Genomic DNA, 14,557 nt, shown 5'->3' with positions numbered 1-14,557 from the left:
AAAACCCCCAAAAAAATAAAATAGGCTTTCTATGGCCCACTATTTGTGAGAGAGATGGCACACTCAGGACTGGCACACAAGCCCAAAGGCCAATATTAATCTCCCACTGTATTTTTATCAGGGAGAATTTATACACCCCACAAAAAAAAATACAGAAAAATGAAAAGGCTTTCTATGGCCCACTATGTGAGAGAGATGGCACACACAGGGATGGCACTCTAGCAGAAATGCCAAATTGCCAATCTTAATCTCCCACCAAAAAAAAAACAAAAAAAAAAACAGGGAATGTCCTACAATTACTATCTCCCTGCCTGCAGTAATCTCAGCCAGGTATGGCAGGCAGCTACTATCTCCCTGCCTGCAGTAATCTCAGCCAGGTATGGCAGGCAGCAATAAGGAGTGGACTGATGCACAAATGAAATAAAAAGTGTGGACAAACAAAAAAGATAGCTGTGCAGAAAGGAAGGAACAAGAGGATTTGTGCTTTGAAAAAAGCAGTTGGTTTGCACAGCGGCGTACACACAGCAATGCAGCTATCAGGGAGCCTTCTAGGGCAGCCCAATGAGCTACAGCGCTGAGGGGAAAAAAAAAAAAAAAAAAACTTCCACTGTCCCTGCACACCGAGGGTGGTGTTGGACAGTGCAAATCGCTGCAGCACAAGCGGTTTTGTGGTTAATGGACCCTGCCTAACGCTATCCCTGCTTCTGACAAAGCGGCAGCAACCTCTCCCTAAGCTCAGATCAGCAGCAGTAAGATGGCGGTCGGCGGGAACGCCTCTTTATAGCCCCTGTGACGTCGCAGACAGCAAGCCAATCACTGCAATGCCCTTCTCTAAGATGGTGGGGACCAGGACCTATGTCATCACGCTGCCCACACTCTGCGTTTACCTTCATTGGCTGAGAAATGGCGCTTTTCGCGTCATTGAAACGCGACTTTGGCGCGAAAGTCGCGTACCGCATGGCCGACCCCGCACAGGGGTCGGATCGGGTTTCATGAAACCCCGACTTAGCCAAAAGTCGGCGACTTTTGAAAATGTTCGACCCGTTTCGCTCAACCCTAGTGCAGAGTGTACATTAATGAGAAAAAAATTAACTTTTTTGAATTTACCAAATGGCTGCAATGAAACAAAGAGTGAAAAATTTAAAGGAGTCTGAATACTTTCCGTACCCATAATAAGATGCGGCCACTGCCTTTCAGGGTTTATTTACAGCATTATATAATGCTGTAGATAAGCCCTGGTTTGACTTGAATGATAAGAAAAATAAGTTTTATTATATTCACCTGGGGGGCAGTCCGGTACTGGCCGGTCCGATGGGTGTCGCAGGTCCGGGTCCAGCGCCTCCCATCTTCTTGTGATGCCACCCTCCTGTTGCTTCATCGCTCCCTGGCAGTGCGCTACTGCGCAGGAATACTTCCCTGCTCTGTTGAGGGCAGAGTAAAGTACTGCAGTGCGCAGGTGCTGGGAAAGGTCAGAGAGGTCCAGCGCCTGCGCACTGCAGTATTTTACTCTGTCCTCAACAGGGCAGATAAGTACACCAATGCAGAAGCATGATGCCGGGGAGCAATGATGCAACAGGAGGGCAGCATCGCAAGAAGATGGACGGTGCCAGACCCGGACCTGCAACATCTATCGGACTGAACCACACTAGATCTCCACCCCTGGGTGAGTATAATAAAACTTATTTTTCTTATCTTTCAGTTCAGAATGGGGGCTTATCTACAGCATTATAAAATGCTGTAGATAAACTCTGAAAGGCAGTGGCCGTATCTTATATCGGCCAAAACTGCTGACAGGTTTCCTTTAAGACCTTAGCTGTAGTGGTCAGCCAAAGAAACTTAGTGCAGCAGATGAAAGATACATCATGCTTGCTTCCCTTTGAACTTGGAAGATGTCCAGCAGTGCCATCAGCTCAAAACTGGCTTTGAGCTGATGGCACTGGGGTTCTCATCTATATCACTCTTCTGTTCAAAGAAGTTTGGTCAGAAGTGGTCTTTGTGGAAAAATTGTAGCCAAAAACCATACCTTTGATATGATGTGGAAACAAGGCCACGTGAGTTAACTGTGAATGAAAACATAGGAACTGGTGTGCAGAAAATTGTCAGCAGGTGCTGTGGACTAATAAGTTGAAATGGGAAATCTTTTGCTGTAATGGAAGCCAATTTGTTTTTTGAATGGCTGGAAAGTGGTATAATAAAGAATGCTTCTACAAGCAACCTTGAAGCATGGTGGAGGTTCCTTGAAAGTCTGGGGCTGCATATAAACAATATTAATGGTGTCCTCAATGCTGAGAAATACAGGCAGCTATATATCAATCAAGCAATGCCATAAAGGAGGCATCTCATTGGCTCCAATTTTATTCTGTAGCAGGATAACAAACCCAAACATACAGCCAAAGTTATTATGAACCAACTTCAGCATAAAGAACATTGATTTCTGGAAGTGATGATAAAGCCATGATCTCAACAGCATCGAGTCTGTCTGTGATTCCAAGATTCCAAGAAGGAAAAGTCAAGAAATTATGGAAATCGCATGATTGATAGGCATGTGAACAATATGCTAATGATGAGAAAATGAAAAAAAGTTTTCAAAACATCTTGATTTATTCAGTATTGATTATAATTGCTGCAAACAAAAATCCCCGCACAAAATGCACAATGTGGGACTAGTCTAGAGATCCTGCAGGCCATGGTAGCACATTCAAGCCATGCAAACTGCTCACAGTAGCACAATCAACATGTGATCTGGCAATGGAACAGAAGAAAAGGAAATGTGGTTTTGATTAATCCACAACTTTTCCTTCTTTCATTTGCAATTTTTATGTTGAGGAATGTATTTGTCATGGCTGAAAGTGTTGGCATCCTTGACTTCTCCCAGAAAATTATTGCAACTACACGATTTGTTATACACATGCTTATTTCAATTATGTGTATTGGAACAAAGAGAAACAGAGAAAAAAGGGCAAATTGGACATAATTCACACAAAAATGGGCCAAACAAAATTGTTGGCGCCCTCAACTTAATGTTTAGTTGATCCAACAATAGGAAAAAATGTAAATTCGCACCACTGCTGGTAATTAACCCATCATTTCCATGCCATCCATTTGGCTGTGACAGCAATGCCTCAAATCTTATATGGGATCACCTCGGGTGCTACATCCGTTAGCAAAACAAAGTCCAAGATAAAAAAGAAAAAATGATGTGCACTCACCGGTCCCATAAAACAGTTTCCTTTATTTGGACATAAGGCGGTTACAGACGAGGAAAAACATGCAGATAAAAGGACGACAGCTGTTTCGCACGTATGTGCTTCTACAGGTCCCAATCAATCCTACTAATCAATCCTACCAATCCTACAATCTACAGGTCCCAATTGGGACCTGTAGAAGCACATACGTGCGAAACAGCTGCCTTATGTCCAAATAAAGGAAACTGTTTTATGGGACCGGTGAGTGCACATCATTTTTTCTTTTTTATCTTGGTTAATGTTTAGTTGCACACCCACTGGAATAAATAACTGCTATCAATCGCTTCCTATAGTCATCAACAAGCTTTTTACACCTCTTAACTGGAAATTTGAACCACTCTTCTGTTGAAAACTGCTCCAGGTCTCTCATATTAGAATGGTGCCTTCTTCCAACAGCAGTTTTAAGATCTCTCCACAGGTTTTCAATGGGATTTAGATCAGAACTCATTGCTGGCCATGTCAGACCTTTCCAGGGCCTTGTTTCCATCTAGTTCTCTGTGTTTCTTGAAGTATGTTTGGGGTCATTGTCCTGCTAGAAGACCCATGACTTAGGACGCAAACCCTGCTTTCTTACCCTGGGCACTAAATTGCATCCCAAAATCCTTTGGTAATCTTCAGATTTCATGATGCCTTGCACACAGTCAAGGTACACAGTGTAAAATGCAGCAAATCAATACCAAAACATCTTTAAACCTCCACCATATTTGACTGCAGGTACTGTGTTCTTTTCTTTGTATGACTCATTCAATTTTCAGTAAACATTAGGATGATGTGCTTTACCAGAAAGCTCTGTCTTTGTCTCATCTGTCCACAAGATGCTTCCCCAGAAGGATTTTGGCTTACTCATATACATTTTGGCAAACTGAAGTCAAGCTTTGTTATGTCTCTTTCTCAGCGGTGGGGTACTCCTGGGTCTCCTGCCATAGCATTTCAGTTTATTCAAATGTTAACGGACTGTTTGCACTGCACTCATGCACCCTGAGCCTGCAGGATAGCCTGACTTTCTTTGAAACTTGATTGGGGTTGCTCATCCACCATCTGTACTATCATGTGTTGCAACCTATCATCATATTTTATGATTGAAACAAAATTGTTTACCCACAATTTTGGAAAGGTGTCAACAATTTTGTCAAGTCCAATTTTGGGGATTTTGTGTGAAATTTTCCAATTTGCCTTTTTTTCTCTGCTTTTTGTGTCGTTCTAATAAACAAAAAAGAAATACACATGTGTATGATAAAACATGTAATTGCAATAATAATCTGGGAGAAATATTTCATTTACAATTTCAAGGGTGCCAACACTTTCAGCCATGACTTATTGTGTGTGTGTGTATATATGTGTATATATATATATATATATACATATATATATATATACTGATGAATAATAATAATGTCGTTGCATATACACAATGTGTATATATGTGTACTAGATGGTAGCCCGATTCTAACGTATTCTAGAATATGTACCGTATATACAACATATTCCCTCTTGTGAACAAGCAAACGCGAAACGCGCGTCAGGGGGGTCGACCTGGCACCTCGGCACCTTATTTCCCTCCACCATGGGTAAGACAACCGTATATTCTACTCAGTAATTGTGCTCTATCTTTTTTCTTTCTATGTATGCTGTTCACTAGGACACAGTATTAGAGCATACATATGCACATGCATATCCAGCGATCTGCATACATATTTGTTGCTAGGTACTAACTGGATGTTATACGGCTTTTATAGAGCAGAGTATATTACAGGGTTTGGTGTGAGTATTATCAAATACATTAAAGTTGTGCCGAGGTCTTACATATATCCTTACTAGGGTATTCGTCTTTTTTATTGTTTAATGTCTATTATTATGTATTTTGTATCTTTGAATAAAGTTTATGCAATTTTTACATTTCTATGTGTATAGAACTCCATTTTTTGTGTTTAATAGTAGTATAGGAGTATACATTTATTAGTCCTTCTACATATGGGTTTAGATTTTCAGTCAATTAGACAGTAATTGGATTTATAGGGAACCCATGTTTATTCCTGAGAGTTGTTATATAATAATAATAATGTCGTTGCATATACACAATGTGTATATATGTGTACTAGATGGTAGCCCGATTCTAACGTATTCTAGAATATGTACCGTATATACTCGAGTATAAGCCGACCCAAGTATAAGCTGACCCCCCTAATTTTCCACAAAAACTGGGAAAACTTATTGACTTGAGTATAAACCTAGGGTAGGAAATGCAGCAGCTACCGGTGAATTTCAAAAATAAAAATAGCTGCTCCATACCATTCATTATTGCCCCATAGATGCTCCATATAAAGCTGTGCCCATATAATGCTCTGCACCGTTCACTATGGCCCCATAGATGTTCCATAGAAAGCTGTGCCATATAGAATGCTCTGCACCGTTCATTATGGCCCCATAGATGCTCCATGTAAAGCTGTGCCATATATAATGCTCTGCACCGTTCATTATGGCCCCATAGATGTTCCATAGAAAGCTGTGCCATATAGAATGCTCTGCACCGTTCATTATTGCCCCATAGATTCTCCACATAAAGCTGTGCCATATAGAATGCTCTGCACCATTCATTATGGCCCCATAGATGCTCCATATAAAGCTGTGCCATATATAATGCTCTGCACCGTTCATTATGGCCCCATAGATGTTCCATAGAAAGCTTTGCCATATAGAATGCTCTGCACCGTTCATTATTGCCCCATAGATTCTCCACATAAAGCTGTGCCATATATAATGCTCTGCACCGTTCATTATGGCCCCATAGATGTTCCATAGAAAGCTGTGCCCCATATAGAATGCTCTGCACTGTTCATTATTGCCCCATAGATGCTCCATAGAAAGCTGTGCCATATAGAATTCTCTGCACCATTCATTATTGCCCCATAGATTCTCCATATAAAGCTGTGCCATATATAATGCTCTGCACCGTTCATTATGGCCCCATAGATTCTCCACATAAAGCTGTGCCATATAGAATGCTCTGCACCGTTCATTATTGCCCCATAGATGCTCCATATAAAACTGTGCCATATAGAATGCTCTGCACCGTTCATTATTGCCCCATAGATGCTCCATATAAAGCTGTGCCATATAGAATGCTCTGCACCGTTCATTATGGCCCCATAGATGCTCCACATAAAGCTGTGCCATATGGAATGCTCTGCACCGTTCATTATGGCCCCATAGATGCTCCACATAAAGCTGTGCCATATGGAATGCTCTGCACTGTTCATTATGGCCCCATAGATGCTCCACATAAAGCTGTGCCCCATATATAATGCTCTGCACTGTTCATTATGGCCCCATAGATGCTCCATAGAAAGCTGTGCCATATATAATGCTCTGCACCGTTGATTATTGATGCCCCATATAAAGCTGTCTAATATATAATGCTGCTGCTGCAATAATAAAAAAAAAATCACATACTCACCTCTCTTGCTCAGGACGCCGCCGCTTTCAATATTTACCTGCTCCTCGTGCGGCTCCGTCTCCAGCACTGATGCTCAGCAGAAGGCGCGCACTGACTACGTTACCGCACCCTCCGACCTGAGCGTCACTGCCAGAGGACGTTGGAGACGGAGCCGCACCGGGGCGAGGAGCAGGTAAATATCGCGGAAAGCTCCCCTCCCAATATACTTACCTGCTCCCTGCGCGGTCCCTGCAGTCCCGGCTTCTCCCGGCGCTGCATCTTCTTCCTGTATTGAGCGGTCACAGTTACCGCTCATTTTCAGTCATGAATATGCGGCTCCACCTCTATGGGAGGTGGAGCCGCATATTCATGACTGTAATGAGCGGTACCATGTGACCGCTCAATACAGGAAGAAGATGCAGCGCCGGGAGAAGTATAACTAGACAGCCCCCTTCCCCCCTCCCCTGCCAACCCCCAGGTATGACTCGAGTATAAGCCGAGAGGGGGACTTTCAGCCTCAAAAAATGGGCTGAAAATCTCAGCTTATACTTGAGTATATACAGTATGTAGTTTATTTATGAAGATTTTAGACTAATACATTAAATACACAGGATTCGGCCGACCGCGACCAATTAGAGAAGTGTGGTTGAAATCCCGCGCCAATTTGCGGCCGGACTGCGCCTGTCACTGATTGTTTGCGGCCGGCCACGTAGTATATAGCACAGCCATGTAGTATATAACAGCCCACATAGTAAATAGCACAGCCATGTAGTATATTGCACAGCCACGTAGTATATAGCACAGCCATGTAGTATATAGCACAGCCAGTAGCACAGCCCATGGAGTATATAGCACAACCCATGGAGTACATTGCACAGCCCACAGATTATATTGCACAGCCCACGCAGTATATTGCACAGCCCCGGTAGTATATTGCACAGCCCACGTAGTGTATAACACAGCCTACAGAGTATATAGAACAGCCCACGGAGTATATTGCACAGCCCACGTAGTGAATAACACAGCCCACGGAGTATATAGCACAGCCCATGGAGTATTTTGCACAGCTCACACAGTATATTGCAAAGCCCACGTAGTATATTGGACAGCCCACATAGTATATTACACAGCCATGTAGTATATAGCACAGCCATGTAGTATATAGCACAGCCACATAGTATATAGCACAGCCCACAGAGTATATAGCACAGCCCACAGATTATATTGCACAACCCATGCAGTATATTGCACAGCCCACGTAGTGAATAACACAGCCCACGGAGTATATAGCACAGCCCACGGAGTATATAGCACAGCCCACTGAGTATATTGCACAGCCCACGTAGTATATTGCACAGCCCATGTAGCATATTGCACAGCCCGTGTAGTATATTGCACAGCCCACGTAGTATATTGTACAGCCCACTCAGTTCCACGCACGCAGTATAACACAGGCCACGTAGTGTATAACACAGGCCACATAGTGTATAACACAGGCCACGCAGTGTATAGCACAGCCCATGCAGTATATTGCATAGCCCGCGTAGTACATTGCACAGCCCACGTAGTACATTGCACAGTCCGCGTACTATATTGCACAGCCCGCGTACTATATTGCACAGCCCGTGCAGTATATTGCACAGCCCGCGCAGTACATTGCACTGCCCGCGTAGTATATTGCACAGCCCACATAGTATATTGCACAACCCACTTAGTATATAGCACAGCCCACACAGTATATTGCACAGCCCACGTAGTATATTGCCCAGCCCACATAGTATATAACACAGCCCGCGTAATATATTGCATAGCCCACGCAGTATATAGCAATGTGGGCACCATATCCCTGTTAAAAAAAATAATTAAAATAAAAAATAGTGATATACTAACCCTCCGTTGGCCCCCGGATCCAAGCAAAGCGTTTTCCGATGCTCCTCGTGCGCTCCGGTTTCAAGAGTGCATTGCGGTCTCGCGAGATGATGACGTAGCGGTCTCGCGAGACCGCTACGTCATCATCTTGCGAGACCGCAATGCATAGAGCGGTCACCGGGGCGTCGCGAGGAGCGGGAAAGGCCTGTTCCTGATCCAGGGGCCGACGGACGGTGAGTTTATAACTATTTTTTATTTTTTTTATTATTTTTAACATTAGATCTTTTTACTTTTGATGCTGCATAGGCAACATGAATAGTAAAAAGTTGGTCACACAGGTTTAATAGCAGCATTAACCGAGTGCGTTACACCGCGGTCAACGCTGCCATTAACCCTGTGTGAGCGCTGACTGGAGGGGATTATGGAGCGGGCACTGACTGCGGGGAGGAAGGAGCGGCCATTTTGCCGCCAGACTGTGGCCGTCGCTGATTGGTCGTGGCTGTTTTGCCACGACCAATCAGCGACTTGGATTTCCATGACAGAGGCCGTGACCAATGAATATCCGTGACAGACAGACAGACAGAAAGACAGACAGACAGATGGAAGTAACCCTTAGATAATTATATAGTAGATATATCCTAAAATACAAAGGAAATGTGTCATCTTTAACTTTAGGCCATTTAGAGATAAAATCATCTCCTTCTACATGCCACTGTAAATATGGTAAATCTTTTGTGCCATAAATTACTTCTTGAATAATAGTTACCTTGTCAGGCACAGGGCCAGACATTAGGCAGATGTCAAGTTATCACCAAGATGCCAAGAGGGTGAAGTATCTCACTAAAAAGCTGAAAGAGTAACATCTGCAGCCATCCATATTGATATGGTGTTTGAAAAGAAAAATTATCTCTAAATACAAGTCTCTTTCCAGTAAAAGAATGCAGAAGGAATTTTCTCTATATCTATACAGTCGTGTAAACAGAAATGATATTATAAAATGATCAAAAGAGTACAATACATTTTAAGTATTAGCCTTAATTTGTACATTTATATATTTTTTTGCATATAGGGTCAAACAATAGAACAGGGTTCTCTATTTTCTCAGCAAATACGACCTTCCCAAGCATACCCAAGCATTCAGCAAGCACAGGTATAGTCACTACCAGTATTGCTTGTGTGTCAGGTGGAATTTGGCTTCTTTGTTATCTGCTGTAAATATCTTGGGCATGCTATTTCTGTATATTGCACTCACAACCTGTAATATAACACAAGACAGTTGTCTCTAAGCTATAAAAGTCTGAACATTGACCAATTGGCAGATAATAGTGGGTCTTCTAGCTGAGCAATCTCTCTATATAGGATTTTGGAGAATCTACAATTATTTGTTGTTTAGACTGTTCTTTATTATTACATTGTATGTATGAGCAAAACAGAACTCCTCCATGTTCAGGATTATTTTCCTGTATCTCAAAATCTATTGTGTTGGGTGCCTTCTCACACATCTTGGAGGATCTTTGTAACATGAGATGCATTATATCTGCCCATAGTGGTGTCGTGTCCTGCTAGGTCTTCTGTATTAATAACCAAATAGCTCATAACACCACTTGTTGCAGTTGATAAATGTGAAAATTGGGTCATACCCATTCAACAACAGTCAGGCTTAATCTTGTTTTGTTTTGTTTTTCGCAGCCAGTTCCATATGGGTATACAATGTATAGTACTCAGGAGCCAGTCCAGCTGCATCATGGTGGCAGCATACTACTTACACCCAATTATAACCCAAGGGCAACCACTACAGCTTCTCCAAGTTCTGCTCTTATGGATAGCCTGCGGCAGATTCAACAACAGCCTTCTGGTTTTATACAACAAGGAGCTTCCTTCATACAACCAATGGCAGCTACTCAAAGGTGAGTTTTTTAAAGGGAATCTGTCAACTTGTAAAGTGCAATTTAGCTGCAGATTTAGGGTTAATCTGCAAGTAAATAATGTTATAATGCTACATGTGTGTCTTACTGAAAATGCAGCTACTGGGAGAAAATGAAGCTATATCCTCCTGGGAGATGCTAGCTTTAAAGAGGTATTCCCATCTACAAGATCCTATCCCAATACAGTATGTAGTAGATGCAATAATAATATTAGCAAAAATGTTTTATAGTTTATTTATTCGCTATGACTCTTTCCTTGTGTGCAGGCATTGCAAGACCTTAGGTATCCATGGTTACGTCCACTAGCAACTAACTAACTGTCACTATATCAGTGGTCATAACCATGGATACCTAAGGAATATGCAAATATTATTATTATCATTATTACACCCACTACGTATTAGGATAGGGTCTTGGAGATGGGAATACCCCTTTAAGTTATACAGTGAGCGGTGACTGTGAGTACGTCCTGGCCCTTTTATTGACAGCTGTCAATGAAAGTATCAGGGCATGCTTACATCCACCCCTCACAATAGTGTAAGAAGAGAAACCGGGCTGGGAGTGCTTTTCTTGTGCCGGGTCCGGAACTGTCAGGCTTGTCTCTGCTGTTGTCCTGGGGAAAGTTTAGGCAACTGGACCGATCATTGCACATGCTGTCAGGGGGCATGGCTAAGCATTATCAGGGGCAGCGCTGCGCCCGGTAACAGAGCTCCTGCTTCAGGGACCGTTGGCAGTGGAGATCCACGCCTGGCCGTGAAAGAAACCTAACGCAGAGGCTCTGACGAGAAGCCCGCTGTGTGCAGGTTGGCTCCCAGACATCAAGGTGCCAATCACTCTATAATGGTCAGTGCTGCATGTGTGCCGCCTGACAGAGACTGACACATGGACCGGGTACCGCTTCCTGAATCCTCGGTGCATATTCTTCGGGCTTCGCTTAATTTTGACAGGACTGTGGCCTATAATTTGCACGCCACCGGAGTCTCCTTACTGTGGACTCCAAGGGACATTTCAAAGACTCACCGTTGCCAGCCAGGAATGTATCATCACCTTCTTCAGTACCACACCAGATCCACGTCATGCTGACGTCTGTAGAAACCATTATGTACCCCGGGAACCATTTTTGTCAGGAAGACACCCGATGGATAAGTAACTTCTTTGAGAATGACTTTCTTTGTTATTCCTGCGTTGATTTTCCCCTAACCAAACCCCTGTATTCCCTTTTCTGCCTGCATTTTACCTCATGTTTTTCCTTTGAGTGGCAGCTGTGCTGCAGTACCCATGAACAGCCACTACACATTGAATGGAGCTGTTGTATTACACAAGCCTCGCCATAAGTTTATTGATGGGGGTATTGGGGGTCGGACACTCATCATGCTGATAATGACCTATCCAAAAGGGAAATACAGATGAAGACATGTACATAACAGGGACAATATATGGACCATTTGCAGTCCAATTACTCATCATAATACACAATTCCACTTGCTATGTAGGTGGGAGTGGGCCACCTTACCTTTTGCTCCAATAGTTCTCCGCCCCTGCATCAATATATTAGTCCTGTACAACCCCTCTAAAGAATAATTATTACATATAATAGTTTTAGCAAATTGTACAATGTCCCTTTTCTCTAAACTTTATCCCTACACCCTAAACAGACACTTTGGGCCCAGGTTGCATGCTACCCATAAGTTAACCGAGAATTGTGCTCCATAACATTAAATTCTTAAAAACCCTATTATTCTGAATGCACTCATTGATGGAGTGAGTGACAGCTTTCCTGGAAACTGCTTACAACATCTTTTCAAGACATGTTCTGCACCGAACAACAGGAATTCTGCTGAAAGCTACATAGTACGCTTCTCATCAACACATATTTACATGGCATGTTTTCCTCATTCAGGTTTACTCATCAACCCTTGCAGCAGAACCCCGTGATAGGAGGAGGAGGTATAGAACCAGCAGCTGCCAAAGTCCTGCATTCAGATATTAGTCCTGCGCAATTGAACCCGGAGCAGCTGAGACAAAGTCAGTAGAGACTTGTACAGGTAGAAACGATAAACTGGTCGCTTGTTAACATGTTAGGAATGTAAAATAACAGCAAATCTCCGTCCCCAGTAGGAAAGTCACACAGCATCGTTAAATCCATGCGTTTTAGGTATTACTGCATTATTTACTACTGAAGTTCGCTCACTTGAATCCACTTTCTGCAAAATGTATAACTGTGTGGGAAGGACGTATCGAAAAATTGCATTTTTGTGATGACACTGACCACACAACTATCCTACTTTTCTGATCGAAAACAATTAAAGTTTTCAGTTTATCATTTTTTCTATTTTTTTGTTTTTCTTTAGTGGTGCAAGGTGCTACAAAATAAAATATGGTTTAAAGGCAACCTAACACCAGAAATAACACTATTAACCTGCAGATTAAGAGCATTATGATGCTGTCCGGGGCCTGTACGCAGCTAAATGCAGCGGGGAAAAAATGGTCTTTATTCTCCCCGCTAGCATTCGGTTTCAGTTATGGAGGCTGGGACGCCGCTGGATCAGTTACTGCTCTGAGAATACAGAGCGCCTGCTGTAACCTCATCCCCGGCCCTGACTGATAGCCGAGTACCAAAGCAATGTACCCCATATATACACCGGTCAGGGTGGTGGAGATGAAAATAAACCTTCTTTGCCTTTTCTATGAGGAGTTTCACTGAGTCTGACAATGAAATACCAATCCTAGACCTTCAGACTGAGCCGTGATGGTCAGAAATATCATATGGACCAACATGGATGATTTAGACATTTAGTTGTTTCCAAGTACAGTAGTTAAACAAAAAAAGTGAAACTTTTTAAAGTCTTGTTAATATAATCTGTATTTCAGCGACAGCATCAGGAAAGTCACCAAGCCATTGGCCTTCAAGTAATTAAAGCACAGCAGCCAATGGTAGGTCTTATAGGATTATATATGAATATGTGGAAATCAACAAATACTAATAGATCACAGACTGCACATGAGTCAACAGTATAATGCAGCAGCAAAAAAGGCAAATGCAGTTCTGGGACATATTAAGAGAAGAATAGAGTCTAGATAACATGAAGTAATTAACTCCCTCAACTCCTCCTTGCTCAGGCCTCATCTGGAATACTGTGTCCAGTTCTGGGCACCATATTTTAAAAAAGACATTGAAAAACTTGAGCAAGTTTAGAGAAGAGCAACCAGGATGGTGAGCAAACTGCAATGTACGTATGTTCTATGAGGAATGGTTAAATGATCTCGGAGTGTTTAGCTTGCAAAAACAAAGGCTAAGAGGAGACTTAATAGCTGTCTACAAATATCTGAAGGGATAGCACAGTGTAGGAGGATGATAATAATAATAATAATAATAATCTTTATTTATATAGCGCCAACATATTCCGCAGCGCTTTACAGTTTAACAGTTTCAAACACAAAAGTCATAAGTAACAACAATGATGTTTATTCTCATTTGCACATGGAAACATGCAAAGCAAAGGAATGAAAAAGAAAGGGAGAAGATACAGATTAGATATTAGAAAACACTTTTTGACAGTGAGGAAGAGAATTTGATTTGCATCAATTTATTCTGTGTGAATCAAATGTTCCTTGTAATGCTCTGCTGTGTCTTCAGACCAGAACCAATTTTCTCATCTCTATTAGTTTATTAGGCATATGTGAAAATGCCAACATAGATCACTTTTTACTGTGGATGAACAACATAATAAAGTTCATATTTCAATAATGTTTACTCTTTATTTTTACGAACAACACCATTTAAATTAGCACAAATTTTCCTGAAAACATGAGAAGCCATACATCTACTCTTTCTGAAAAATAGGAATGTTATGAGTAGAGATTAGCAGAAATTTGAATTTGCAAGCTATGGCAATTTTTTCCCAAAAATTTGATTTGTGATGAATTTGTTCATCACAAATCAGAAACACTCCAACTTTCCTGAAAAGATTTGTGCACCACTCTGAGGTCTCATAGGATGGTAGCTATCTCATTTCAAGCTCTATAATTCAATCACAGCCTCAGTGATGTCAAATTTATCTCAAAACATATGTATATAGTTAAAT

General features: G+C 42.0%; 1 protein-coding gene across 1 annotated transcript in view; it reads left to right on the top strand.

The window, feature by feature from the left end:
* Positions 1 to 14,557, top strand: part of LOC138637828 (mediator of RNA polymerase II transcription subunit 12-like protein) — a 293,681-nt gene that overhangs the window by 202,281 nt on the left and 76,843 nt on the right. Inside the window, exon 9 of the mRNA XM_069726755.1 lies at positions 10,237 to 10,454. Coding sequence (XP_069582856.1) covers positions 10,237 to 10,454 — 218 coding nt within the window. The remainder of the gene's footprint in view (positions 1 to 10,236; positions 10,455 to 14,557) is intronic.

The sequence above is a fragment of the Ranitomeya imitator genome, chromosome 5, assembly GCF_032444005.1.
Source record: "Ranitomeya imitator isolate aRanImi1 chromosome 5, aRanImi1.pri, whole genome shotgun sequence".
Classification (NCBI taxonomy): domain Eukaryota; kingdom Metazoa; phylum Chordata; class Amphibia; order Anura; family Dendrobatidae; genus Ranitomeya; species Ranitomeya imitator.
Note: the sequence above shows the minus strand (reverse complement) of the source record. Positions and strands in the feature narration are given on the sequence as shown.